The following is a 27709-nucleotide window of genomic DNA, read 5'->3' on the forward strand; positions in this document are numbered from 1 at the left end:
AACAGGAGAGAAAGAAAGCATTTGGAGCAGAGATAGCTGGAATATTTAGCAGCAAGTCTGTTTATTTATTCCAAGGGTGTTGTGTCGCAATGATGAAGCGCAAAGGAAAGTACAGCGAGTGCGTTGCTGCACGCAGGTGGGGTGACGACCCAGACACCTGGCATGTGATAAGAGGTCCCTCTGGAGGTTCCCACCCAACATTTTACCACTAGCAAAACGGCACACTCTGGGGAGGTACCCAGCCGCATAACATTACAGTACCTCCAAGCTAAGAATAAGCTAACTGCTCATTCGTCCTAATATAACAAAACAACATGCTTCAGGAGGCACTCAAAGGAGCACGATTACACACAAAAATGTCAAATGTAGTTGTGTTCTTAAGTTGTGTGCTGGAAACTTTGAAATAGTCAAATCTGTGAGACGTTTTTTGTTCTTGCCGTTTTGTATTGCTGTTTTGATCCTTTAAACCTACATGTCAGTGCCAACACACACACTCGTTCACACTCCGCTACACCTGTGCTTTAATCTCACTTTTACCAAGTGTGAGGGATTAGAAGCAGACATTTCATTTCTTAGACTATGACACAAGTGGTACTTACCTCTCTCTCTGTCTGTCTCTCCCTTCATATCCTCTTATGCTCGGTTAGCATCTATAAAACTTTTGCCGCTGGAACTTGTCACTAAACTTTGTGGCAGTCGCGTCTGACAGGGTGCTTTTATTGGGGGCTTCTAAAGGCAGGAGCAAATGGACGGGCAATTACGTTTATGGGCAGTTTGAGGTGACATCCCTGCATATTGGATGGTCTTTTAAATAGGAGTCATCAGCCACAATGGTCCTCCCAGAGATGAAAACAAAAACAAGGGGGCTATTTCAACCAGCAACATAATGCCAATCGACCACTGCACCCGTCTTCCTCTGTCTGCCACAATGGCTACATGATTGGCCGCCCTGCAGCTTTATATATCAAGACAGGAGGGATCTGGAGATGCTTTCTCAGCTCAAGACAGCCATAGGGTTCTCAGGGCTCTGATGTCATTTTGACCCTTACTTGGTTTATATTTACCCACAATGCAACAATGCCTTACTTCTCAGAAAGAGAAGCAAGAAATGGTAGCCTACAGAACATAGTATTTCTAAATCAGACTCCATGCTCATTTAATCTCCCAGTCAGACATACTGGCTACAGCTCAGTGGGCAGTGCACGGGGATTTACTCCATGTTGCCCTCAAATGGTCATCTACATAATGTGAAACACTGCAGTGCCAGCTTTATGTAGTGGTGATAAAGAAGATTTCAGATGGGGAGACAAGATGAATGTGTGGTTATGGACAAAAATGATGTCTAACCTGGTCATATCCATTTTATCATACATTTAATGTTTTTTGTTATTTTCCTGCAAAGCGTAGCTCTCCAGGTCAATCGTGTACCGGACCCTGAAACCATTTGAGGGTTAGCGTCCCCACAACTGTTTACAGCTAGTTTTTTCCAGCAAATTTCACACAGCAATAGCAACAGTCTCTTTATAATTGTGTCTGTTTAATTATTCACTGTTCATAATGTATTGAACATGTGCCTGTGTATACTGTATGTTTGTGCATAGTGCTCAGAAGGTTGAGGTGCCTTGTCATTGCAGGTAGAGTGCCAGGTTAGTGTGCATATCGGTGTTGGAGGATGGGCAAAAAGTGTCAAGATACAGCGAAGGATAAGAAACACCTTGAACACAACTGATGAGAGTGAATGGAACTAGCTTCCATACGGACGCTGCTCGTGATGCTGCATCATGATCAGTATAATTTATTATAAACCGCATTTAGTTTATGTGTTCTGAAAAAAAGTTATTTTTTGGTGGTAATCAAGGTTTTGGTGAATCTTCAGTTCTGCCTTTCTATTTATACAGTATTTGTACATTTGACATAAATCATATCTTTTGTCCAACATTTATTCATAAAAACTCGATAAATATACCGTAGCAGATTTTATCGTCTACATTCGTTCATAGTAGGTTAGACAGAGCATCTATCACCACCTGCCCTCGCTCTCTCTCAATAACCACTTTTTCTTAGTTTCCCTGTATTCACCTTCCTCTTGTTCTTTTATGGCAGGGGGTGAACAGCATGTTCCAGGTGTTTCTGACAGGAAACAATTCAGAGTACTTCACCATCTCGCCCACGGCGGTACAGGGGCGTGCCGACATCAGAATAAGGGTGGCCACGCCACTGGACTTTGAACGCATCCGCAGCTTCAGCTTCTCAGTGAGTTTTAAACTTTAAAATTGCATGAGAGAGTGAATGCTGAGACTCTAAAAAAAATCATGCAGTATGAATAAATAACCCCCACAAAACACAGGTTTCTAGTTTATCTGCTTACATAGGAGCTCAACTTGCTGCCGGAATTGTTCAACTTTGTGAATGTCCAACAGATCCGTCATGTAACAAGATACAAAGTGAAATAAGAGAAGCCAGTCTTGTTGTGATGGCCAAGCATTGAGTAGTTGGTAAAAAAAAAAAAAAGCAGCTCCATTGTTCTTCTGTGAGACTGACCTTTGAATGAACTCTGGACTAAGACGGATTTCTAAGCAACAAACCTTTTTTGAAACTTGTTTGTATTTGTTTGGACTCAGTCGTACGGGGGCCATATTACTTTCTCAGCACTGCAGACTTGTTTGAACAGTGAAATTGGTATTTTGTTACCTCAATTTTCCCCAGACCAGTTTACAGAACTAGAGGGTGCCCTCCCCTGCTCTGGGTATTATATAGTCTCCAAATCTGAGAATCTTAAACAAATCCGTTCATTACGAAAGTGACTTTTTTGGCACAATAGCAAGTTATGATTAGAATTGCCCCCTACAAATTTGAAATATATTAGATAAACTAATGTTAAACCTGTACAGTTTCTTCATTAAATGAAGTGTTTTTTTTTAAATCCTGTTGTCTCTCCTCAGCTTTATGCCAATGAGTCCATGTCCGATCATGTGGGTTTTGCTCGTATCTTTATTGATCTAATTAATGAGAATGACAACCGGCCCATCTTCAGCCAACCCCTGTACAACATCAGCCTTCCTGAAAACACCCCCCCTGGTACCTCAATGCTACGTATCCTGGTGAGTACCTTAGGAAACCACTGTACAGTGTGTACTGCACACAGCTCAGAATGTGAGAAATTACCTGTGATATACTACTATAGAAAAATGTAACTAGAATCCAAATAGATTTCAAATGGATTACAATAAACCTGACTTGTACTAGTAACTGGTATGGGTCTTGTTGTATTGGGAGTTGAGGCTTGTTTGTTTACCAGATGTGACGGAGTACTCTCCTAAGACTTCACCATATGAGTTGTGATTCATGGTAACTCAAGTTAAGCTGCCTCAGACAAAAGCACAGACAAAAAGAAAGGAAAAACTCACTCACCAACTTGACATGGGTCACTGTTAGCTAATGCTGAGATCCCAATAATAAAGGTTGAAATAACTAGTCAAAAGTCCTCAATTCAAAGTAAATACAGCCATTTTAGGAAAGTCCAGTAATGTAATTGCTTGCTCTGTATAATAACTTTAGCAGGATTCAAATGAATACCCTTAAATTGTCGCTTATAACTCAGTAATGAAGTTTTATATTCTACTCTTAAATGTATTTGCTAGTTGCATTAAAATTCTAGATTCTAGCATTACAGAAATATCAATTCAAACTGCATTATTATTATCAGAGGATGTTTAAATGTCATACAGATCATAGGGAATTCATATAAGAGACGTTGGTAATTATGTCAGAAAACCTCCATTAAGACTAATCCAATTAGAGTTATTTTCAAAATATATGTTGTATTATTCATTCCCTCCAAGTGTGTTAAGGTGGCCTTTGTTTAGTTTCTCACAGTTGAAGTGTCCTTGAGGGCACTCCACCTCATCCCCTCAGACTACCACCATGCAGCAGAGTTCCCTCTCAGTCACTGTCCTGACCAGCAGCCACTACTTTAACCAGATCGGGTGGAAAAAAATTCCCACCACTTCCCTATAATTCTGCATTATTATTCATTACCAGTCATACTCATGACAAAACACCCACAATCCACTAGATACAAGTGCAAAAAGCACAGTGTGAAAATCAATAATGTTTATAGACTGGACGTTCATAAAATGGAGATTGCAGGGCAGTCTAATACCCGATAAGTCTGGCTGATGTTAGCCTTGTCCCGGAGCATGCAGCTGTTGTGGAATCTTGATTGCGTGCTGTAGAAAGTGAACGGGTTGTAAATAGAATAAGATGCGACGGCTCTCGGTGAGGACTCCACTGGCATGGATGGCAGCACTCGTATTTATACACTGTTAGATGAGGGTTTCAATATTCTGACTTGTTCACACACACAACACACACACACACACACAAACACATACACTGCCTATACACAACAATTTCAAGGTCAGCACAAGGTTACAACCAGACAAAGTCATTGTAGGCCTTTTTAAACATTACGTGTGTGTGTGTGTGTGTATGTGTCTGTGTGTGTGTGTCTGTGTGTGTACAAACACTTATTTACTTATGTGGGTCTGTCATAATGTAGCTAATTATTCATTTAGACCACATGTTGCAATGGTTGTAATCCACTGAAAATAGCGGACACTGTTTATTTATATGCTGCATTGTGATCAAACAAGCCACGTCCAGCTCACTTGTGTTTGTGTAAATAATTAGGTATTTCTTTTGGAAATAAAAATTGCGTCCATGTATCCTATGAAATAAATTATACAGAAAAAAGTTAAATCCATCAATCTGCTGGTTCTCTGCATCACGTTGTTGGAGTGAAAGAAATGGAAGTGGAAGTAGAGAAATGTCCCTATTGTAGAGGTAATGTATTTTGGATTATAGAGTACAGCATTGTAAAACTAGCCTTGATTACATTCACCCTTGTGCAAGAGCACTTTCCAACCCACTTCTGTGAGTCAGCACCAGGGAAAATAATACTTAACCTGTCCACCACTCCATTGTCAAGGACATGTCATGCCGCTTGCCAACTGCAGAAAAGCATTTAGAATTGAAGTGTTAATTGTGACAAAATTAATAGACCCCTAACAACTGGTTCTTTTATTGTAGAACTTATGTTACATTTGTACTTGACTCATGCTTATTTTAATCCGAACTTCAGATTACAGCTTTCTGTAACCATGCCATTTGATTTGCGGGTAACTTTTCATTTTCCTGATGCCCTGTGTACCTGTCTCACTCAATCTGTTCCTACAGTTCAAACTCTGCAGGTGCAGTAAACGACTCAAGGCATTACAACGGAACCAGATTGTTCTGCTATGGCTAGCCTCTCTGCTCTCTGTCAGATGCAGTGGCATAACAAGCCAACACAGGGCCCTTATGGGGGATTATCACGGCAGGCCCCCGTACTACAGCCCGTGATGACGGCGCAGTATCCATGAGTAGGCTACCATAAATAGGACAGGATAGGATCATAGAGAAACAGCATATGAGATGAGATGACTGACAAAATCAGGAGTGGCCTACGTGCACCACAACAAAAACAAAATGCTGGTGAATGGGCACCTTAACACATAGGCAGTTCCTGCAGCATTTTGCGCCTGTTTTTTGAGATTGTTGAACATATGTGTTAGTGGCTTGTTGATCTTTACGTTGTTAGTTTATTTCTTACCCTGGTCTGGGGCACACATATTTTTACACTTATTGGACTTTAACTCATCATTGCACTTACAAAAACGCTGTTCTCAATTTAGGTCATCCTGTCGTCTCATCTCTGGTTTTACCTGCGTCCATCGTGTGTGTTTATGTGCGCGCGGGGGGAACTCAGTAGCCCCTGCCCCTTTTGCAGGGTCTTTTGCTGTATGTTTTGTTAGTAAATGTGAGCTGTTCAAATCACACACGTCTCGTCTTCATAGCAGATACAAGGAAACTAATTTGACCCTTCTCCCTCCTGCTTGGTCAGTGGCTATTAGAGTCCACGTGGGACTGCTGGGATTGTCGCGAGTAAAGAAAATGTGATAGGGGGCCCCGGCTGTCAATCAATTTCTTCCAGTTACACGGGCTCTTGATTGGTTTTGGGCCTGTAAACAACTGCGCATCCTGCTTACCGATAGTTACGCTTCTGGTCAGATGGCTCTGAATTGTAACAGATTGTGGCAAAAATATGTTTTAGGATTAGGGCTGTAAAGATACACCAAACCCAGGATTCAGTTCATATCACGATTTTTGACCCACGATTGATACAAACTTAGATTATTTTGTGAGGGGGGTTACACTCAGTAAACTTAATTCAACTTTTTTTCTGCCACATGGAATTGTTTTGTCGTTGACAAACAGGACAATCCACTTTGCAACCCAATACATCAGAAACGTTAATTTTGATATTGATTGATTTCAATGTAGATCAATTCAACACCAAATATTATTTTGTCCCTCAAAATAATGTTTTCAAAATTGTTTCAGTGGTTCATTAACCACCATTCGAATAAGACATAAGAATAATGGTAATAGTAACAGTAATGGACAATTCTGCTTCCAACCTGTAGGGGGACCAAAGAGGAAAAGTGCTTTGGTGCCTTCTGTAAAGGTGCTCGTTGACAAGCAAGTAGATAATGCTAAGTCTATAACGTCAACTAATTCTTGGTGGGTGACATAAGATTACAACATTGTTCAACACGCTGAGTTATTTTTTGTATGATTGTTGACCTCAGTTCACAACTCTGGGCTAACACACAAATTTATCCGTAACGTTAACTGTATAGAAAGACGACTAATCTAATGGTAACTTAGCCAGCTAGCTATCACTGTCTGACTCTCTGTCTGACTCATTCTCCCGGCACTGCAAGGCTTCAGTCGCGATGAGAGCTGACAACAGCCCCGGCCCGGGACACAGCCACAGTCAGTCCCCAGCCATCTAGCAACCATCCACTATCATAACAGCCCCGGCCCTGGGGACACAGCCACAGTCAGCCCCCAGCCAGCTAGCAGCCAGCCCCGGCATACCTTTCACCACTCCCGTTTTTTAGCCCTGTATCCCGGATCCCTCTCGGTTTGGTATTTCCCCCGGGAAACTCCTGTAATTTGCATGGCCTTTAAATAATCAGACCAATATGTCTGTCTAATGCTGACCACTTGCCAGATCTGGTAAGAAACGTTTTGTATTCACACAATCCACACACCATATACAATGTTCAACCCGTTTGTCACCTCAACCTGGCACCTGTAACCCAGTTCAGACATGGAAGCAAGCCAATAAAAATGGCAGGAGAAGACAATGTTTCCTCAAAAAAAATCGAAATATAGCTGTAAATTTCAACAGTGTTTTTACGCAACAATTTATATACATCTCAGCTAGTCATATCGACACCCTATATGCTTTTTGTAAAGTGTGTTGCATTGATTTTAATGTAGTGCACAGCATAAAAAATGACATTACCCAGCACATTAAAACACAGCAGCATCATCGCGCAGAAGAGGCAGATAAGGGCACACGGGAGATTTCATACTTCAAAATAAACAACACCAGTTTGGCTTCAAAATAGGCAACACTTATTGTGAAAATGAAAAATTTAAAAAGCAATATTAATAAATTTAAATCATGTTTTCATTTACATTGCAATGTAAATAATACACTTAACAGTACCCCCCTCCTATTTAACTCTAACTAAAGAAAGCAATTAAGTAATATCTCCAAATATCAAACTTTTCCTTTACATAGTCTAAGGGAACCATTAACTGTTATGAATTAGCCAAAATATAATAACACAGACTATAGTCCTTTCCCAATTCTCAGTTTTTGCATCCCCGATTACCCTCCTCAATTCCTCTCCTTGTGTCTTGCCCCTACAGAAGATTTGAGCCGAGGAGTTGAGGAAGAGCCTCGAGGAGAGAGGAGACGAGGCAACAAGCATTTAACAAACATGAGACATCATTGCTTCTGATCTGTTGTTTAAAGGCAACGGCAATGAAATATGATGTGCAGCACTGCTGCATCAGCTGTTCATTGTTTTGTCATTTACTGTATTTTATGATCTCAGATGAGCAGAACAGTTCATGACAACTTCTGAATTTACTTAGAATTCAATTCACAACATGGCAAAATGTAATTAGAATGTACAGACATCAAAAACTTGCATTTGTTGTATTTAACACAGACATTATATTGTACGTATATTTATAATATAGTCTACATACACAGTATGGCTAAATATCCTTCATAGGCTATTTTAGTGTAAAACACTACAAATGTTTGTATGAAAAACTATACAAACATATAAAGTATTATATGGCTACACAAACACTCTAATGCATGGATCAGCTCTTCATCTGAATGCGCATGTAGGCTTAAAACCATCCACCCTCCACCCACCTGCATAAATGATTTTCTCCGATTTAGAGACCCACATGGACATTTCACTGTCCCTTTATCCCAATAGGCTCCATTGATTTTTAAATGATGTATTGATATAGGAGTGTTTTCCATAACAATTTACTTTAATGATTAGGGAGGCTGCAGAAATGTCACTGCAGCTGATATCGTTGGGCATTTAAGCAGCAAAACCAACTGTAGTTATAAACTTGACAGAGGAAATGGAACTAAACCGTTTAGTTCGGGTATAATTCTAATGAAGTTAAGATGCTGTTACTCAAGCATCTCCAGACGCACTTACAAATGAAGCTCTTTGTCCAACAGCAACTCTGCTACGTTCACATTTTCTCATTTTCCTTGTTAATTATGTATTTTCACCCGCCTGCTATTCATCAGAATGTTAATTTAGGCTATACGGTCTAACCGGCCCGATCCCTAAATTAATCTTGGGGCCACAGATATTATATATTAATATTATTATTAGATAAATTATCTCTTTCTCTCTGTCACGACTCTATTATGCTCATTTGTAGATTCATAATTGTATTTAGAGGTTATATCAGAATAGGTTTACATGGTTTAATTCACACAAAAAAAACTATGTTTGTTGTACTACACAGCTTCTCTTTGTGTTGAGCTCTCTGTTTTAGCCACAGAGTCAAGCATCACGCTTCCACCCAGGTCAGCCCTACCAGCCAGTCAGAAGCAGAGTAAGAGGGCGTGCCACGCTACTAGCTAGGCAAGAACTATAACGTGTTACAGCGTGGAGCACAAAGTGAAGACTGGACTACAATAGAGTTGTTTGGAGCAGTTGGTGAACAGTGTTTTCTGCTTGAGATGGTACGTCCCTTTGGGGTGGACTTTGGGCTTTTCACTTTGTAAACCCATATAACATGCACAAAGTAGATATAAACTACAATAAAGGAAAGGGGTAAAAGCCACAAAACTTAACATTAACATTAATATGCCCCAGGTCAAAAGACTTCTGCTGAGGATACATTGGTGTGTGCTCGATTATAACTCCTTCGAGGAGCCTCCTCGTTCCTCGATGGCACGCTAAGGATGATTTCCGGGTTACAAGCCCGAGGATCGAAGAGTCAAGGAGGTACAAATTTGGGAATTGAGAAAGGCCATTTATCTTTTAAGATTTGGGGAAAATATTTGGCCATTTAGTCATTACTGATTACAACAATGATGACTGATGAGACAAATATCTTCATGGCCTATTTGCTTGTACATTGCTGTATTCATTAACTTATATACTGATATTAGTTTCTCTCACAGGGAAGTAGTTATTTTCAGGCTTGTGGTACATTGTTGTTTCCTGAGCAAGTGTTTTTGCATCAGTGCATGTGGTGAAGGTGGTTTGTATGTAAAGAAGGTGGAGTCTGGACGATGTTTGTATAATACTTTATGCCTATGTTAATTGAAATTATGCATGCTGGTTCCCAGTTGTTTTAGAAAGTGCCAAACAGGCATCTTGATAATGTAATTGAATTGAAATGCTTTGTTTGGGTTAATATTCATTGCTCATCGGATCAGAGCTTATGTACAATGTTAGTCGATGCATTACTCCTGCATCCCTGTGGACACTTAACACAGAAGTACACACACACAGACACACAGAAAAACAGTGGCTGTTTAATATTTATGGACTGCAGCATTACTTATCATTATAAATATTTATTGTGATTTACTCTTTTGTTTGGGTCCTTTTCTCTCTCTATTGGTCTCTTCCTCACCCAGGAGACTTTAGACAGCAGCAGCTGCTCCTATCATTGGAATTACTCCTTTTTCCTCTCCATGGGTCTTAGAGAATGTTTCTTTTTTTATTTCATATTTAATGTATGCCCTCAGTTATTGTTGTTTTCCACATTCTCTGTTTTACCATTAGATTGCTAATGGTTTTCAGGTGTTCCATTGCCTCAGTGTAGTTCCCTGTCTGTTTCTGCTTGGATTACACTCTCTAGCTCTTTCTACCCACAAGGCTCTACCTTAGAGAATATGTATATATCTGAAGAGGATATATGCAGGTTTTACCAATGCCATGCTATGTGTTTTATGGGCTCTGTGCAGATGCTTTGTGTTTTAGGGCTAAGGCACAATGAAAAGTGCTTCCAGCAGAAGGTTAGAAATTAGAGGAGCATTAGTGGAGGATGTTTCGCCACCACCACTGTTTAGACAGGCCTTTATCGAGTAATAGTCACAACAGTAATTATATTTAATTATTGTAATGAAAGGGATGAGGCCCAGCTCTTTCCCTCATGTAGTATCTCCCACAGTGTCACTGTTAATAATGGGCAGCTTCTCTTGGCTGATTGTGACATTGTGAGACAAGGTGTTAGGACGACCAGATTAGAGCAGGGAGTAGTGAAAGGTGAAGTTTCCCAGATTGTTGAGTGTATTGGAGCTAAATATTGGTCTCATTTGGTTCCATTTGTTTGGTTAAACAACAAATTCAACAAAACAACCAACACAATTACACTAAATGGCCAAAAGGTGATCTAATTTAACTAATAACTAATAATAACAACTATAAAATTCCGCAGAAATTTTATCAGTGTGCCTCTTACTTGGTGCACATGCAAATAGCAATAAGACTTATTAAAAAATAATAAGTGTCTAAAGCCTTCAGAGATATAACTTTTTAAAACCTATTTAAGACGTTAGGACGTGTGTGTGTGTCTGTCTGTGTGTGTGTCTGAGAGAGAGGGAGACAGATAGATTTCAACAGACAGACATACAGAGTAAGGTTGCCTGGTTACTAAGGACCAATAGGAAGCCTTTCATCTCTGTGATGTCATCTCTTTGATCTGAAATCAGTTAACGACTACGACTGGCACCTGCTGTCACCAGCTATTTAGATACAGAACAAGCTCTCAAACAAATGACCATATCATCAAAGGGAAACTAGCTATCAATAAAAAAAGGTTCTCGTGGGCACCAGAAGGCCTTTGTGAACGTATTAATATAAAATGTATGTGGATAAACGATGTAAAAAAGTGCTTCGCTCTGCGTTCTGCTCAGAAATGTTGACGATGTTTAACATGGCAGTGAATGGAGGAAGATTGACAAATCTTGTCATTTGAAAGGTCTCTGAGCAAAGAATATAATTTATATTGCATACATGAGCACATTGGCTGAAACTAGACAAGAATACCTACGTTTTGATGTATAAATTGTCCATGACAAGTTAGAATTGTTTGTGTGAAAGCAAGTTATAGCAAGATAACCAAGATGATTTTTTAAACCTCCCCACTCTGTCCTCCACTCTAGCTCTCAACATTCCGCCACATACACACACATTGGAAAATCCGAGACGGTCTGAAAACGGGACGATACGTAAACTGGGATTTGAGAGAAACTGTGCTTGACATTTAAACTCCCATTCAGCCCAATAAACGCCAAAGTCTTGTCTTTGCGATGTTGACCAATTTCCCAAACATTTCCCATTCAAGTCTATGAGAATTGTTTTGCAGTTTTTTGCCGTTTTCATGAAGACCGCACGGAAAATCTCTTAGAAAAGTCATAGCACACCATTCTCGATCATTACACACGTTTTGATGTATTTTGTGTGCGCGTGGTGGCAACGCTCTGGGACTAGTAGCGGGATGAAAATCTGGCAGAAGAATAAAAATAAGTATGGGCAATAATAGACATTGCGCCGATTGCTGCTATTGCAGCACATCGGCAGACTGAATTAATCTGCAGATTATTTAATTGGGTTAATTGATGAATTGTTTGGTCCAACAAATCACTATTTCCTGAAGCCCGAGATGAGGTCTTCAAATGGCTTGTTTTGTCCATAGACTTTATGAAATATGGACGTAGTCTCCGTGACTGCCAGACCTTCTTCCACAGTATTGCTGCGGGGTGTCTGGCGTCTCCACATAGTATTCCGGGATGGGACAAAAACGTGCTCAGGTTTATTGGCATTTCTTTAAACCAATCAAAATTGTCTTTGGTTATCTGCCGCACGGAGCAACGGTGCCTCTGCAAAATAGCCACAGGAAAGAACGTGTTTTGGTGGAACACGTGTATGTTGTTTTTAGTTGTTCAACAGATAACTTATATTGGACAGCAGTTAACTATTGTCCTCATAAATCCACTCCAATCCAGTTTAAAATGCCATCACAAAGAAAACCAGAGGTAACGGATATTTGGCCTAAATAAGGGACATCCTTTCCGGCAGCACCTGAGCAATGCAGGTGTTTATATGTCTGCGAACGGAAGTAGGAATGCCGCCTTGGCCCCCACACGGATCTAGACCACCAACCGTGCCGGATACTAGTGTTGACTGTCTGTAACTGGACAATGTCCACTGTCATTTCTTGACCTCAGCAAAGCTGACCATAGGTACCATGTATTTCAACACATGCTTTCTTTGTCCTCTACCTTGTATTCAGTGTGTCTCTGTAGTATACTCTTTACTCTTTATCATTCGCTACATCCTCCCTGTGCTGTTGCTAATCTCATTGCCTCATCATTGAGGACAGAGAAAGAGAGAGGGGGAGCACCAAGGCCACTCAGCAAAGTGAAGCTGCCAGCCACAAAGAACTCTGCATTAAGCCTTTTCACTGGCAGCTTAAACTCTATCTCTAGCTTATGCCCATAATACAGTCCTCTTATTTTTATCTCTCTCTCTTTCTCTCTACCCCCCCAACACCACCACTCCCTCCACCCCTCCCGTTTCCTTTTCATTCCAGAGGTAACAGCTGTTTTTTTCTCCAGTGGTTCACATGTAGTTGCAATCATTATAAAGTAGCTGTGTATGCATGCAAATGGTATAATTTATCTTCTAAGCTGTCACATTATTCTCTGAAGACATCCACTATACTTTATTGGACTCTTCTTTTACAAAAGTATACATTGTTAAAAAAGTGTTTAAGTTGTATCTCTCTCTTGTGCTCTCTCTGTCTTGCTGTTATTTGTTTGGTCAGGAGATAATAGAAACAGGCTGTTCGATACTGTCGGCAGTCAGCAGTAGCTGTGAGCACCCCCACCTGCTTGTTAATGGTTTAGAGAAATAAAGCAGTCATAAACGTACACTCGCCATCACCATTACACTAAAGTGTCCGCAGTAAAACACACACACGTACAGAGGGGCTCGAAAGTTTGGGCACCCTGGGTAAAAATTTGTATTAATGTGCATGAAGAAGCCAAGAAAAGATGGAAAAATCTCCAAAAGGCATCAAATGACAGATTAGACATTCGTATAATATTTCACAAAAAGTTTGATTTTATTTCCATCATTTACACTTTTAAAATAACAGAAAACAAAAGAATGGCATCTGCAAAGTTTGGGCACCCTGCAGAGTTGTAGCATGCACCGCCGCCTTTGGAAAGCTAAGACCTGACAGTGTCATGGATTGTTCTCAATCATCGTCTGGAAAGACCAGGTGATGTCAATCTTAAGGTTTTAAATGCCCAGACTCATCTGACCTTGTCCCAACCATCAGCACCATGGGTTCTTCTAAGCAGTTGTCTAGAAAACTGAAAATAGTTGACAATCACAAAGCAGGCAATGGCTATCAGAAGATAGCAAAGGGGTTTCAGTTGCCAATATCCTCTGTTCGAAAGTAATTAAGAAATGGCAGTCATCAGGAACAGTGGAAGTTAAAGCAAGATCTAGAAGACCAAGAGAAATATCAGACAGGACAGCTCGCAGGGTTGTAAGAAAAGCAAGTCCAAACCCACGTTTGAATGCACACTCCATCCAGAAAGACCTGGCAGACACTGGAGTTGTGGTACACCATTCTACTATAAAGAGATAATTGTGCAAACATGGTCTTCATGGAAGATTCATCAGAAGAAAACCTCATCTATGTCCTCACCACAAAAATCTGTGTTTGCAAATGAACATATAGACAAGCATGATGCATTGTGGAAACAAGTTCTGTAGACCAATAAAGTTAAAATATAACTTTTTGGCCGGAATGAGCAAAGGTACGTTTGGAGTAGAAAGGGCACAGGAAAAACGCAAAAAGAAATTCAGCAAATTTTGGACGCTATCTTGATGCCATCTGTGAAAACGCTGAAGTTAAAGAGAGGATGGCTTCTACAAATGGATAATGATCCTAAACACACCTCAAAATCTACGGTGGATTACATCAAGACGCGTAAACTGAAGGTTTTGCCATGGCCTTCACAATCTCCTGACCTCAACGTAATTAAAAATCTATGGATAGACGTTAATAGAGCAGTGCGTGACAGACAGCCCAGAAATCTCAAAGAACTGGAAGACTTTTGTAAGGAAGAATGGGCAAAGATACCTCAAACAAGAATTGAAAGATTCTTGGCTGGCTACAAGTAGTGTTTCCAAGCTGTGATACTTAGGGAAGGGGGCAGTACAAGTTATTAACTCTGCAGGGTTACCAAACTTTTGCAGACGCCATTTTTTGTTTTTTGTTATTTTGAAAGCGTAAATGATTTAAATAAGATCTTAATTTTTGTGACATATTGTACAAATGTCTAATCTGTCATTTGATGTCTTTTGGAGATTTTTCCATCTTTTCTTGGCTTCTTTATGGACATTAATACATTTTTTTACCTGGGTTGCCCAAACATTTGAGCCCCACTGTAGCTCCCTTCGACCCCTTCAGGTGCTCTAGGTCACAGCTGGGGGACTGGCAAGAGATGCGGTAGGTCTTCGTTTGATCCGAGGACTTGAGGGATTTTGCATCTTGTCTCTACTAAAGAAGTTTGAATTTTGCGTAATTTCACACAGCTACATCTGTACATGCACGTTCATGTTGTGGAAATTAAGAGACTATATCAATTCACTCATTAGTTTAGTTGAGTGAGTAATTGTTCAGTACATGTAATCATTAATTGGACACATCTTCGGAAAACCTTATTATGGTGTCAGTGTTTGTGTTTTTTACAGTCTGCTGCTCTGTTCTTGAGTCTGACATTGTACTGTGTTGGTTAGATGCTCTACAGTAAAGAGGCCTACGGCAGGTTGTGCACATAGGATAAGCAACCCAAAAGTTTAGAGAAGGCCATAAAAATCTAAGTTAAATCCATTCTTTTATTGACCTCTTCATTCCAGTCAAACCTTTAGTTGTATTGTGACGAGACAAGTGACCACTTTATTTGACTGACTAATGCAAAATGTTAAATTATTTGAATACTCTCAATTCACAATGTTTTTCAACTATGTCCTCAAACAATACTCATGTGCCTATGTTTGCCGTGAAACATGTTTTTGTTTGCTGTAATAGTTCCTCCAGTTTATATTGACACTAAAGAGATCCCTGATTCCAGTAGAAGAGACTAAATCCACAGTCCCCATTCTGTGTAAAAATGCATTTTAAAGTCCAACCAAAGCTGCTGCAATATGAGACTTCAGCAGTTTGATTAAGACACATCAAAGTTAGTGTTTTTATTGCAAAACTAAAAAAGTCTCAAAAGAGAAGAGACTCACTTGATATGATAAACTCATACTGCTGAGGCCTCTAGTAGCTTTAATTTAAGTTTAGAATACATTTTTGCTCAGAACAAGGAACTGCGGATATGGTTCCCCATCTCTTACATGGAAGTCGTGTAAGGAAGGGATCTCTTTGCGGTATGGATGAGAGGAACAGTGACCAATAACCGTAATATTGTGCATACAGGCACAGAGTATTGTTGTGAGACAAGTCTTGAAAATGTGACCCTATCCTTTAATCTACAACAAAGCTCTTCATTGCTTTTACTTTTTTTCTGATGATTATTGAGCAGGCATGGTTTGATGAAAATTATTTACTCAAGTGTGATGTGCAGTCTTAATAACTTGTGCACATCTCACTCTGAATTTGCATTTGATTCCTGTAGCGCCCAGCAAGTGCAGTGGCAGCCACAAATATCCACACTGCTGATCCACAGGCACCTCATTTAGCTGAGATGATGTGCTTAAAGATGCTGACGTATACGCCAGGGAATGTGTCATATGATCAAGACTCTGCTTTGTGAATTTCACACACACACAGTACAATATGCAAAGGGTTACTTTTATCGTGTTGAAAGTAAACAGTTTTCTGTATCCCACTTGTATAGCATTTGTGAAGATTGAGCTATGGTCTTAGAAACAGAAAATGTGATTCAATGAGGAAGAGGGCCTTTTAAGCAGCCTGCAGCATGGGTGAAACTAACCAAAGTTAAGGAAGATAACCTGATAGATGTGTCCTTGTCACTGACTCCCACACAATGATTATCAGGAACTGGACATCTTCACTGTGCTTGTGATGTGACTGTGTGTTATCTATTCTTTGTGATTGTGTTTAGGTGTGCAACACTGAGACAGAGGAGGGTGTCTGTGTTTAGACTGGGGGTCATCTCTATTTTGACAGCAGGCTTTGACAGCCAGTAATTGGTTTCCTTTCCCATGCCTCTCACAGCTTCTGCGGAAAAAAAAGCAATTCTAGGAGCCAATCAATTCAAATTCCAGCTCACTCACGATAGAGAGGCCTGTGCAGTTTTAACTTCCCTCGCTGTCCATGAGATATCTGGACTGATAATCTGCTCCTGTGCCCCCTCCAACCCAACACCAGTTTACACACATACACACAGACACACACATTACCCCTGTCTTTCTGTCGCCAATGAGGGAAAGTTCTCATTTCTTGAAAGCAATTGAGTGTGATAATAGGAGTTTATACTGTAAATGGTTGGGGTGCACATATGCCCCGAAGACTGAAAAACCTGGAAACACCGTGCATCTCTGTCCATGTGTGTCCTTTTCACATGCACAAACATATGCACTCACATACACATTATACTTTGCATACAAAACCACTCCAATCAACGCACACATACTGTCACAGGTGCATTAACAGGCATAGAGACACACAGATGAGTGCACTGGTACACAGGCACACCCATATACACACACACACCCACACACACACACACCCACACACACACACACACACACACACACACACTGTTTGCCTGCTGGCTTTGCCTCTCTAAAGGGAGGAAACACATCATTTAACCAAACTGGTCAACTGAGAACTAATTTCTCTTTTGTAGTTACTGCCTGAGGAGCCTAGGGTTTTCAGAGTTTATATTGGCAATCAGCACAGCCAATGACTCTTTGTGCAGAAACTCCTTAGCAACTTAGTTTGTATTTTGATCAGAATGCTGACTGAGTCCCCTCCTCCTTAGCAAAAGGGAGATTTCCATCACTGCAGTCTGGGCCCAGCAATAATCTACAACATATACTGCCATTGGAACATCTCTGGGCCTCTTGACAGTAGGAGAACAATTATTCAACCAACAGGTTTTTTTTACCATCTTAGTCAATGGCAATGTGCATCCTCCATACTGTTTTTTTAATAACTTTTTTCAGTTATTTGGAGTGCCCCTAAATAGAGATGTTTCATGGAACCATCAGCATTACTTATTTGGCATGAAAACAATTTATCCCAGCGAACCATCTCAGTAAAAGAAATGCTCGTTGTAATTATCAGTGAGGTTATTAGGCATATAGCCCAGCTTTACTTCCATGTCATTTTTTCTTCATTAAATTGTACACTCACACACTCCCTGTGCACCAAACCCCGCCAACTTTTCCATCACCTCCTATTCCCCAAACCAAAAAAGTTTGAGCTACCATGGCGATGGGGAGCAAATGCATAATACCCTGGTGTCAAGGATCCAGGCCCATGGTGTTAAATTACTGCAAATCCCTGCACAAACCAATCTCTACCATCCATCTGCTGCGGGCCGTCTGCTTCTAAAGTTGAAAGTATTTGGCAAGCAGTCGACAAAGTGACCGGGCCGTACTGTCATGGTGATTGTTTGGTGGGAGATAGAAAGCGAGTTGGTGAATGATTGGGTGGGGGAGAGGGGGGGCTTCTCTATCTCCGTCTGTGTCTCTCTTTTCCTCTCTGTCTGTCGTCATGGCGAGAGGGACTCGGGTGCAGAAGCAGAGGCAGTATTAGCTCCCAGGCTGAGCCCGGCTCCTGTCACCGCCGAGATAGCTGTCACGCCAACACCCCCACTGCTATCATTGGAGCACTTATGGGCCTGTCACTCACCTGGGAGAGGGAGCACATGAGGGAGGGAGGCATCGAGGGGGAAGAGTGTGCTTAGGGAGATATGTAGAGGAGAGGGGAGACAGAGGAGATGGAGGAGGAGCTTGGGATATAGGAAGGAAAGCGAGGTAAAGACGGAAAGAAATAGATAAAGAAGGAGGTGGAGGAATGGTAAGAATGCCAAAAGAGAGGGGGAGAAGCAGATGAGTGGCATTAAATGATGAGGTCTTTGAGACATGACGGATGAAAACTCAAAGGTTAATATAAGAACCTGACTGGAGTCCCAAACACCTAACATGTGGTTAGCGTCCCGCTTTCTATTCGTAGAAAGATGTGCTTCGGGGGAACTTGACAACCAAGCGAAGGCCATTTGGACATTAAAAAAAACTATTGATTTGCCATCCAGGACGATGTGGTGGAAGCTCTCTGTAAAATGATGGGCTTTTGCTAAACAGCATGGTGTAAAAAAAAAAAGATTAAAAAAACACATTGATAGCTGCCGCCGTTGTTCCATCTGTAAGAGCAGTCATAGATGGCCACTCACACAGACGCGTGCACAGGCGCGCACGCAAACATGTAACAATAAATGCATTACATTTCACAGATATCTCCTAATACATTCAAACACACACTCCTGCATCGCCATTTACAGCCAAAAAAGGGCATTGTTTCAGTCACATTTTGGCCCATTTACTGGTGTATATACTTTAACCTCAGTCTCATGTCGTTAAACGCATATTCACAAACACACACACACACACACACTTGCTCACAAAGTCGTACAAGTCACAGCCACATGCAAAAAAACATATACCCTACACACACACACACACACACACACACACACACACACAGTCCTACTTAATAAGGTTGGTATCAGGGCATCACTGAATCACAGTGACCAGCATCGTGGTTGACAGAGCAGGCTGCAGACACGTTCGAGTTTGGCCCTTCAACTGACTGCAGAGCCACTGAAGTGAAACTCTATTACAACAGCCTCTCCAGCCACGATCCATCAGCAACGACACAACACCCTATGTGTACGCATCAGTGCATGTGTGCACATGGGAATGCATGTGTTTACAAAGACAGATTGGCGTTTCATAAAGTACAAGATTCCTGAAAGTGTTGCTCTTTATGTTTGATTTTTGACACCATTCTCCTCTGCAAGACATATGACAGCAGTTGCTGCTGTTTTTTCAGGCGGTGGTGGGTCATGTGAATGAGAAATCAGTTCTCTTATCAGATTAAATCCAATCAACACCTTTGCATTACTTGCATGTTTTACTGTCACAGACAGCTCAGCTTGAGTGAGAAATATCATATAATCATGTTATTTAAGCTCTGGGTAACCTCACACAAGCACACATACACACAGGTACAAATGTATGCTGAGGAAAATTATGTTACATTAACATGAAATGGGAAAAGCCTTCTATTGTTCTGCTTTAATGACCATATCACTGTCAGGAAAACTAAATTCTAATTTAATTTAATTGACAGCACTTTGTACTTTGAACGGTGTGCCATGAAGTTCCCTCCCTTCAGTTTTCACAATACAATTTGAGGGCAGACACAAATAATTTAGCTTAACAATACTTGAGTAAGAGATTTGAATTATTTTTACTGCATGTACAGAGGGGCTTAAAAGTTTGGGCACCCCAGGTAAAAATTTGTATTAATGTGCATAAGGAAGCCAAGAAAAGATCAAATGACAGATTAAACAGTCGTATAATATGTCACAAAAAGTTAGATTTTATTTCCGTTATTTACACTTTCAAAATAACAATACTAAAAAATGGCGTCTGCAAAGTTTGGTCACCCTGCAGAGTCAATAACTTGTACTTCCCCCTTTGGCAAGTATGACAGCTTGTAAACACTTCTTGTAGCCAGCCAAGAGTCTTTCAATCCGTGTTTGAGGTATCTTCGCCCGTTCTTCTTTCCAAAAGAGTTCCAGTTCTTTGAGATTTCTGGGCTGTCTGTCACGCACTGCTCTTTTAAGGTCTATCCATAGATTTTCAATTATGTCGAGGTCAGGAGATTGTGAAGGCCATGGCAAAACCTTCAGTTTACGCCTCTTGATGTAATCCACCGTGGATTTTGAGGTGTGTTTAGGATCATTATCCATTTGTAGAAGCCATCCTCTCTTTAACTTCAGCGTTTTCACAGATGGCATCAAGTTAGCGTCCAAAATTTGCTGAAGTTTTATTGAACACGTTTTTCCTTCTACTCGTGAAATTTTCCTTGTGCCACTGGCTGCAATACAACCCCAGAGCATGATTGATCCCCCTCCCATGCTTAACACACAGACAGAGGTTCTTTTCATTAAATTCTGTTCCCTTTCTTCTCCAAACGTACCTTTGGTCATTCCGGCCAAAGAGTTCTCTTTTAACCTCATCGGTCCACACAACTTGTTCCCACAATATATCAGGCTTGTCTATATGTTCATTTGCAAACTTCAAATGCTGATTTTTGTGGTGAGGACATAGAAGAGGTTTTCTTCTGATGACTCTTCCATGAAGAACATTTTTTTACAAGTATCTCTTTATAGTGGAATGGTGTACCATAACTCCAGTGTCTGCCAGGTCTTTCTGGATGGATCGTTCAGTCCAACATGGGTTTGAACTTGCTTTTCTTACAACCCTGCGAGCTGTCCTGTCTGATATTTTTCTTGGCTTGCCAGATCTTGCTTTAACTTCCACTGTTCCTTTTGACGGCCATTTCTTAATATCATTCTGAACAGAGGATTTTGGCATCTGAAACCCTTTGCTATCTTCTTATAGCCTTCTCCTGCTTTGTGAGCATCAACTATTTTCAGTTTCAGTTTACTGCTTAGAAGAACCCATGGTGCTGATGGTTGGGGCAAGGTCAGATGAGTATGGGCCTTTAAAACCTTAAGATTGACATCACCTGGTCTTTTCAGACGATGGTTGAGAACAATCCATGACACTGTCAGGGCTCAGCTTTCCAAAGGGGGCGGTGCATGCTAGAAACTCTCCAGGGTGCCCAAACTTTTGCAAGCGCCATTTTTTAGTTTTCTGTTATTTTGAAAGTGTAAATGATTGAAATAAAATCAAACTTTTTGTGACATATTATACGAATGTCTAATCTATCATTTGATGCCTTTTAGCGATTTTTTTCCTTCTTTTCTTGGCTTCTTCATGCACATTAATAAAAATTTTACCTGAGGTGCCCAAACTTTCGAGCCGCACTGTACATGTGAAAAGAAAAAAAGTAGATAAGAAAGAAACAAAATGGATGTTTGGACAATTGAAGCTAAATGTTTTGTTAAACTGTACAAGGAAATAAGTATGATTGTAAAAGTAAACAGTTTTTTCCCCTGTGTTTTCTGTCCAGGCTACAGACGGAGATGTAGGCACATTTGGGATTGTGCGTTACTACTTTAGTGATGAACCAGACCAGTAAGTTGCAGCCACACACACTCAATCGCATTCATTTTTCATTAATTCAGCCACTTGTGTACGATTGTACAGCACTGTTTCTGCCTCACAGCTGAGCCAGAGGCAGCTGAGCTACAATGATGTCTGGTGCTTTCCTTTACCTCTGCTCTCTTTTGGCCACACTTTACAGAATCAAACATTATTCATTCATTATCTCCATTATCAAAGGAACACAATAAGTGCAGCCTCCTACTAATTTTGTTTCTCTGTTGTTCTCACTGAGCATCATTTTGTTTATTTTGACATTTGTTGAATTTGATTAGCAGAGTTATTTTCTAAGCCAGTGTATTCCATCATTTTTTGTCACATAAAATTGTACGAGTTGCAATTACAGTCAAATGTAACCCCATCAGCTCCCACAAACAGTGCTATATGCCGAAAACATCGAGATTGAGAACCTTATTCTTTTTCTAACAAGATGTTTTTTTTGTTATAACAAAACAATTTCATGCTACATTTAGTTATTTTTAAAACATACAAACCTGCTGTTTTAAACACAATTTTGATGTGATATATTGTGTATAATGTGCCTTATACTAAAGCTCTAATAAACTATAAACTGTTCAGTACACAGTGTCTTTGATATCCGTTTTTTGCTTTTTATAACGGGAAAGAATAATGTTTTCATGATTTACTTATGTTGCTCAGCATTGGAAATGCATCTTTCAAAATTAAACAAGTTAGTATAATGTTATAACAATGAATTATCTTGTTAATTTCCTCACGTTTGTCCCCTGCAGGTTTTCATTGGACGCTGAGACGGGCTGGGTCATTCTGCGAGCCAGTCTAGACTATGAGTTGATGCAGCGCTTCACACTGACCGTGTTGGCGAGGGACGGCGGCGGGGAGGTGACAACGGGGAGAATCCGTGTCAGCGTGTTGGATGTCAACGACAACGCGCCGCAGTTCCAGAAGGAGTTGTACGTGGGCTCGCTGAGAGAGAACGAACAGGCGGTCCAGACGGTGGCTCGAGTCAGGGTGAGACGTGTGTAAAGGCCTTAAAAAAAAAAAAAAAGGTGTTCTTAGTTAACCTGGCTGTTACTGGTTGGTACGCTAAACCAAAATCAACACTCATAATAAAAGTTATGTTGCTTAGCAATAATTGTTTGGCTGCAACAATTTTTTGCTTTCTTTCTTTCAGTGTTACTACAATCATGCAGTTATGTGTTTGTGTGCGCTGTATATAGTCACTGCCACACAAAAAGCAGAGGTACACAGGCACAATGGTAACTAATGGCTTTGCGTTTCCTGTGATTGCGCCCTGGAGAGAAAGACTACAACATCCCTTGTGGCAGTGGGTACAGCAAGGGCTCACTCTGCCACAGTGCACTCTGGCGTCTTGCCTTTACACTGTGGGAGTTGAGCTGGTGACTGAGCTCAATGCTTGACTCACTGTGTTTGATTAATCTGAGCTAACCTTAAACGCTGCTGATATTAATACGCTGCCCAAGAGGAACAGGGAAGCCAGATGCACTATTCTGTGCGTCAGCGATTTGCCTTGGAACCAACTATACACACAAACACTGACGTATATACTCCAGAACAGTGAGAGTATTAGGAAAGAGGGGAAAGACTGAAATAGAGGGAGAGGATGTGTTGAGAGACAAAGCAAAGAGAGGCTGTTTGCTTCTTTCTTTTTTGCAAACAATGACTCTTACTACGGTGCTTATGCTTTCTAACAGCTAAAATCGTTTTCCTTTTCTCTACGCTTCTTATTCTTTTACTTATTTGCCACTTGTCTATTTTATTTCCTGCTCGCAACTACTCTTACCTTTGAGTGGTAAACAGCTGCCATATATGAAACTATTTGTTGAAATTTGATTTAGGAAGACATTCTGAAAGATAAAAGACAGAGTTTAGAAAGTTGTGGGAGGAAAAAGGTACTGCTTACTCAGCACTTTGGCATTAAATCAAAGAGTTGAGATATGCGTGTTATTGAGAGATACAAGTGAGTGTTTTTGACAACCTGTCCAGCCTTTAACGATCCAAGTAAGGCCCAGTAGACTTTCCTCACAGCCGGAGGACTCAAGTTCCTGCCAGCTCTGGAATAATGAGGGGGTGTCATCATTGTTGTTGATGTTGTTGTGGATTAGCCCTGCAAAGTATTATTTCATCTGTCCTCTGCCTGCTTAGCTCGTTTTGGCTCGGTTGGTGTTCATCCAGTATTGACGCTTGCACCGCTAATAGTCAGAATCAGCTTTAATCTGTCAACAACATGCCACCACTGACTGACAGCTTCCTGGCTACACACGTGCACAGACTCACACGCACCCATGCTTTGCAATACACATATAAATATTAGCACTCACGACTGCAGCATCTGTTCTGTTACACTCCCTGTCTTCACGTCTCAGTCTGAACTTTTCACTACTTCTCTCTGTGGACTTTTAACTATTCCCCCCTGTCTACCCACCCACAGGCTACAGATGAGGATTCTCCTCCCAACAACGTCCTGACATACACCATCACTTCTTCTTCGGGCTTCCCCGATTTCTTCAGCATCATCATGGTGGAGGGCTACGCAGGTACGCCGGCCTATAGGCGCATGAACCCCCAATCTATGAAGTACAGTATATCTGGCCAGTGTTGCTGTAGATGTTTAGACTAGTTAAACTAAATTTAAATTTAGCACAAAAGCCAGCCTTTCTCCTTCTCTCTCCCTCTTTACCTCTCTGCTTCCATCAGTGATCAGTGTGATCAGGCCTCTGGACTATGAGAAAGTTCCCAATGGGATCATCTATTTGACAGTGATGGCCAAAGATGGGGGAAACCCAGCCCTCAACAGCACCGTCCCTGTCACGGTGGAGGTGATTGTAAGTAAACTCAAACACACACACACACACACAAACGATACACCTACCCACGGTAGTGCTTTTTAAATTAAGGGCCCTATTTTAACGATCATAGCGGAGGGCGCAGGTGCGTTTAGGGCGTGTCTAAATCCACTTTTGCTAGTTTGACGGCGGAAAAAAAGGTCAGTGAGCCAGACGCATGGTTCAATACGGTGGTACTTAGTTTCTCCATGAATTCATAGGTGTGTTTTTGGCATAACATGCAATAAACCAATCAGTGTGTCATCTTTCATTCCCTTTGAAAGCCGGACGCGTTTGCACCAGAGGCGATTTCTTTAAGACAGCAAGGGATGCTCAGCTTCCTCTAAAATGTAAAAAACAATTATGGTCAAATATGTACTATTGTGTAAACATTTTATGGACAAAAAATGCATTAGAATACGTTCATCTCGAAGACAAGTTTGTTCAGAATCAGCGGACTCAGATTCCTCCTCATACATTCCCCTAGCGTCAGTGCGTTTTCCTATTGAAGCCTAGCGTCCATGGACTTCAATAGGCCTGTGTCACACTTCCTGCTTCTGGAACGCGGATTAGGTAATAAGAGACGTTCTTCTGGTCTTCATTTGTTGCATGACATAGACCTAAGGGGCCTCTTTAAGTGCTTCAAACTAGACGGTCATTGTATAAATGCTGCAAATATTTTCCCGCCCACGGACGCTCATCGTCTCTGGGGTTGAAGGGAGGAGTGGGCCGGCCCGGACTCTGGCCTTCTGCATGATGAATTGAAGGTCTATCGAAAGGCTGCTTCTCCTCTTGATTGACTGCAATTTTGTACTACAAAAAGTTGCCAAAGCTATACGAGCTCATTCCTATCGCGGACTTTGCGAGTTTACTAATTAACTTGGTGCATTGCTATTAGACACGCCCTAAACGCACCTGCGCCCTCCGCTATGATCGTTAAAATAGGTAAACTACTGCAACCTGTGTCTTTGTATTTACTTAACAAAATTGCTAGCCAGTTTTCAGAATACATTTCATACAATTATACACCACATTCCTTGTTTCAGTTTGACCTAATTCCCACATTTCCTTCTTTGAGTTAAATATCGTTTTGTTAGATCGTTTGTTCATTGATTCATACAGTAGGCTAGGCACAAGCACGTTGGTCATGTACTGTTTACTATTCTTTATAACATGTTTTAATGTTTGGTGTGTTGCATTTTATGGGGTGGTACACAAAGTTTTAAATATGTCCTGCCTCTTAGTCTGTAAACCTAGTTCACCCGCGGGTACCAATAAAGTAACCTGAGCCTAGGCTAGTGTTGTAGGGGTGAACTAGCCAGCTAGCACACTGAACACGATGGGAGACCATGCTAATATTGTAGACCTGATCTTGGCCATTTGAAAGTCTTCCTTACGAGGAGAAATTTAAAATAAAACAGCAGTGCAGATCAATGCCTAAGATTGATTTACAGTACTAACACCTAAGATTGATTTACATTATTAACACCTACAATTGATTTACAGTATTAACACCTAAGATTGAATTAGTGCAAAACATAGACCAAGGTGACAGGCCTTATTAGTTCTTGTATGACAAAATTAGCTGGCTGACTGGAAGTGCTGTGACAAAGAAAATGCACTGCTGGTCATGCCTGAAACCATCTCACTATTATTATTATTATTATTATTATTATTAATAACTGTACCATTATTTGTGATGTAGGCTGAAAATGATCTTTCCGTCTTTGAAAGACCAGCAGCTGCCACTAGTTTGTACCTTGGTGCATTGCTATTGATAGTAATCAATAGTGCAAGATAGGGCCCTAAACATCAGTAATTCATCCTGACTCCTGCCTGTCACCATGATACACAGCCAACCTAAACGTGAACGTCACAGTGCCTCTTCTAAATGTGGCAACTTTCTGCAACACAGACACCGAGCAGTACTGTACCTTGCAAGTAAAATAGTATTTTTTCCATAAAAATCTCTGTCATCTGCCGGACACTTTCTACCAACCTATGGACATTACCAAAATATAAACAGTAGCATTCATATTCAAGCTGTAAGAGAGCAATTTCTAAAAATCTGGTTCTTTGTAAGTTAGAAATGCCTCCTCCAGTATGCGGTCCAAAGTACAGCCAACAAACAACAAATCCTGCTCTTCTGTTCTCGTTAAAAATGATATCTGGTGGAATGTTAAAAAACAAAATAAAATGATCCTATACTTGAAAGACTGACAATACAACTCAGGAATGCTTATTCATTCTTACAGATAAAAAAGTGTATTCCCCTACTATGATATCTGACAATATACATTTATTTGTATTATTAACTTTTCCAAAATCTTGCATGACGTTCATATCGGTTGCCTTGTATCACCAATAGTAAGATTAGTTTTCCCATTCTTTGGTTGTTTTTGCTTATATTGATGTTTAATGTCACTAACACGGATCAGGGGATTGGTTTAATGTTCTCAGACACAAAAACAGGTTCAGAGGTAGACCTTAGCCGGCAGTCCAGTGTCCCTAACTGAGGTCACTGCGGTCAGGCCAGTCCTATCAAATCCACAAGCCTGCCGAACATGTATCCATTTATCATCATGTTCAGCCGATGGGACAGTCTTTTAGCGTTATAGACACATTCCTTCCTTTGTACATAGTTTATTACATACCTAATTTAATATTACCAGTATGCTGGTGGTCATCATAAACAGTCACTAGATCAATTTGTCTCTAAATCAGTAAAATTAGCTGGTTAAGAAACTGTGTGGTTTTTGTGTTTAATTATTACACTCATGCAAAAGTCCTTTTGTGTCTTCCCTTCTTATGTGATGGTGTTTTTTTGGTTCTTGAAAAGTTCTTACATGGTTAAAAACTAGTTTGTTGCTGGTTCTTTTCCACTTAGCAGAGAATCTTCACACTTTTTTAACATATCTTCAAGCAAGAACTTTTGCTTGCTTTTTTCCAGAAAGTATTTAATGACTTGGCACTGCAGCAGACACACCCTGTGACAAATTCCTCACAGTCTCCTCGGGTTCAGAGTCGTTATATTGTGTGTACTGAATGAAGACTAAGCTGTCTTGT

At 40.7% G+C, this 27709-nt stretch overlaps 1 protein-coding gene and 2 long non-coding RNA genes across 6 annotated transcripts in view; 2 read left to right on the plus strand and 1 right to left on the minus strand.

Moving 5' to 3' along the window:
- LOC117960887 overlaps positions 1-11172 on the minus strand; it is a 26579-nt gene extending 15407 nt beyond the window's left edge. Inside the window, exons 1-2 of the long non-coding RNA XR_004660259.1 lie at positions 10872-11172; positions 8347-8350 (exon numbers count right to left, since the gene is read on the minus strand). This is a non-coding gene — a long non-coding RNA (uncharacterized LOC117960887). The remainder of the gene's footprint in view (positions 1-8346; positions 8351-10871) is intronic.
- The window catches only part of cdh23 (cadherin-related 23), a 180597-nt gene that overhangs the window by 100079 nt on the left and 52809 nt on the right, over positions 1-27709 (plus strand). For all 4 annotated transcript variants that reach the window (XR_004660256.1, XM_034899154.1, XM_034899156.1 and 1 more), the window contains 6 exons: positions 2104-2253; positions 2943-3101; positions 21727-21791; positions 22571-22808; positions 24250-24355; positions 24516-24643. Coding sequence is in view for 3 of the 4 variants with exons in the window: in XM_034899154.1 (XP_034755045.1) it covers positions 2104-2253; positions 2943-3101; positions 21727-21791; positions 22571-22808; positions 24250-24355; positions 24516-24643 (846 nt within the window). In the remaining variant the exon portion in view is untranslated. The remainder of the gene's footprint in view (positions 1-2103; positions 2254-2942; positions 3102-21726; positions 21792-22570; positions 22809-24249; positions 24356-24515; positions 24644-27709) is intronic.
- On the plus strand, positions 7000-16949 carry LOC117960885. Its single transcript, XR_004660257.1, has 3 exons — positions 7000-7211; positions 11281-11286; positions 16938-16949. It is a non-coding gene; the product is annotated as an uncharacterized LOC117960885 (long non-coding RNA).

The sequence above is a fragment of the Etheostoma cragini genome, chromosome 17 (genome assembly GCF_013103735.1).
Source record: "Etheostoma cragini isolate CJK2018 chromosome 17, CSU_Ecrag_1.0, whole genome shotgun sequence".
Taxonomy (NCBI): Eukaryota; Metazoa; Chordata; class Actinopteri; order Perciformes; family Percidae; genus Etheostoma; species Etheostoma cragini.